The sequence below is a fragment of the Phytophthora parasitica genome (assembly GCF_000247585.1).
Source record: "Phytophthora parasitica INRA-310 unplaced genomic scaffold supercont2.2, whole genome shotgun sequence".
Classification (NCBI taxonomy): Eukaryota; Oomycota; class Peronosporomycetes; order Peronosporales; family Peronosporaceae; genus Phytophthora; species Phytophthora nicotianae.
In genome coordinates, this window is record NW_008648988.1 from 68121 (window position 1) to 70443 (window position 2323).

General features: G+C 51.5%; 2 protein-coding genes across 2 annotated transcripts; both read left to right on the plus strand.

The window, feature by feature from the left end:
* Positions 1 to 371: 371 nt before the first annotated feature.
* On the plus strand, positions 372 to 1387 carry PPTG_02092 (peptidyl-prolyl cis-trans isomerase). The gene is made up of 2 exons (XM_008893096.1): positions 372 to 805; positions 888 to 1387. The coding sequence occupies exons 1-2, from the start codon at positions 438 to 440 to the stop codon at positions 1138 to 1140; spliced, it is 621 nt and encodes a 206-aa protein (XP_008891344.1). The 5' UTR covers positions 372 to 437; the 3' UTR covers positions 1141 to 1387.
* A 687-nt stretch (positions 1388 to 2074) lies between these two features.
* PPTG_20875 (hypothetical protein) lies at positions 2075 to 2314 on the plus strand (the record flags this gene model as incomplete). The annotated part of the gene is made up of 1 exon (XM_008894302.1): positions 2075 to 2314. A coding segment is annotated over one exon (240 nt), but the record flags the coding sequence as incomplete, so codon positions are not given.
* Between the last annotated feature and the right edge of the window lie 9 nt (positions 2315 to 2323).

Sequence of the window (2323 nt, forward strand, 5' to 3'; positions counted from 1 at the left end):
TCCATGACGGCTACAGATCACGTGCAGTTGAGCTTCGCAGTTTTGCTGCTTGGACTAATGTTTGAACAGACGCAGCTACTGCCATCCAAACGGGACAAACTGCCCAAGTTCGCTTAAAATAGCGGTTAATTGAGCCTTCATCATCAATTGGTAAGTTACACGTACCAGCAGCTCTTGCACATTGTGCCGCTCCGTCGAAATCGGCTCCCCCAAGGAGAGCGCCCCTGATTCAGGGCCTGAAGGCTATCCAAAGGTAATTTCACGAAGGCAACTTGAACTTCGTGTAGCCATGTACCATCCATGTACCAATCGATGACTTCACCTTATCGTAATTACGATTGTTTTTACGTAAAAACTACACGTGTTGGATCTCCCGGACGGACACTTTGCTCCCCCATTCGCATCGTTGCCGTGATTTATCTGCCGCAGCAGTAAAGATGGCCAAGTGGACGTTCTCGCTTCTGGCGATATGCCTGACGGCGTTGGTGCTGGTAGTTCAGGCCGGCAAGGGCCCCAAGATCACCAATCAGGTCTACTTCGACGTGAGCATCGACGGCGAGCCCGCTGGCCGCATCGTCATGGGTCTCTACGGCAAGACAGTGCCCAAGACTGCGGAGAACTTCCGCGCGCTGTGCACGGGCGAGAAGGGCGTTGGCAAAAGCGGCAAGCCGCTGCACTACAAGGACAGCATTTTCCACCGCATCATCCCAAACTTCATGGTGCAGGGCGGAGACTTCACTAACTTCAACGGAATGGGCGGCGAGAGTATCTACGGCGAAAAGTTTCCGGACGAGAACTTTAAGCTGTACGACCACTTTTCAATCCTCTCATTTTATTTTTATTAAGCTGTGTTATAATAATGTACTGACGTTGTTGGTTTTGTGCAGGAAGCACGCCGGCAAGGGTACGCTCAGCATGGCTAACTCGGGCGCCAACACGAACGGCAGCCAGTTCTTTATTTGCACTGTCAAGACCTCGTGGCTGGACGGCCGCCACGTCGTCTTCGGCCGCGTCATCAAGGGCATGGATGTTCTCGACGCCATTGAGGCTGTCGGCTCGCCCAGCGGTACCCCGAGCAAGAAGGTCGTCGTCACTGAAAGCGGTGAGCTGGCTGCTGACAACTTTGTGGAGGAAGAGTAAGCGAACCATGCAAACTTGCATCTCTCACGTATGTCGGATACTTGGCGTGACGAATTCAATAAATGAGGTGCTATCCATTGTTTTTCCGTGTCAAATTCTTCATCATGGACGGGTTTGCCGGCGCATGCCGGATGACCCGAATGCTGTTGCAGCTCAGTCTCAAGAATTAAGTTCCGAACAGCATCGCAAGTTACAAGAATCTAAAGATATTTCAATAAGGAAGATGGTTCAATTGTATGCAGCCCCATTAAAATCCTGACTGTGCCGAATACAACCACTCACCCAGCAAGGACAGTAGGAGTGATATTGGTATCGTGGTGCACCGGACAGTGTGTTGACCCCTTGGTGTTCAACAGCTAAGTAGTCCCTCGTTATTATACCTGTTCGTACTAGCGATGCAAAGTGTCATTTGATTGCTGCACTTTCACCACATCGCTGGGCTACAGTCACGACACAGTGTTGTCTTCAGAGCTCCCTAACGGCTACAGAACAGAGACCACAAAGCCCAGATAAGAGAGCGTAAAGTGCACCAACCAACTGCCGCACGATCTATTGAGCGGCAGTGAGACCGTAAACACCAATCGAACAGCGCTAACCACGAATTCACCGTGTAGAGCGCACAGCTGTATACAAGTCGGTCAGTCAAGACTGCAACCATGAACCTACGAATGTTGACCATCCTAGCGCCATTTATCAAGCTCACTTTGCTGTTATTATACACTACTCTTGTCTTTGAGAATGCTACAGCTATCGGGTGAAGTTCTGCATATCAACTTTAACGCCTATCCAAATCTACTTGATCGCGTCAAGCTCGTGCGCTACAACTCTCACGTCATTCTCAATTTCACTCCTTCGAGCTCATCCACTCGAACCAACTTCCCCAAGAGCAAGATCTCTACTCACTTCATTGGACCAAGCCTCCTCTTCAACAACCATGTTCAGCAACAACAAGATCTTCGCTCTCTGCATCGCCGCTGTGGCTCTCTCAAGTGGTGCACACGCCGAACAGCAAGTGGCCGAGACGTTCGGACTACTCGGTGTCCCTGGCGTCGGTGTCGGAGTGGGTGTTCCAGGTGTGGCTAGCGTCGGAGTGGGTGCCCCCGGATACGTCGGTCCAGGCGTTAGTGTCGGCGTTCCGGGCGTTGCTAGCGTTGGTGTGGGCGTACCTGGTGTCGTGGGAGTA

What these genes read in the sequence shown, in the direction of transcription:
- PPTG_02092 (XM_008893096.1), top strand. Translation starts at nt 438, where the DNA reads ATGGCCAAGTGGACGTTCTCGCTTCTGGCGATATGCCTGACGGCGTTG. An exon ending in CCGGACGAGAACTTTAAGCT is followed by an intron (nt 806 to 887) that starts GTACGACCACTT and finishes GGTTTTGTGCAG; the next exon opens with GAAGCACGCCGGCAAGGGTA.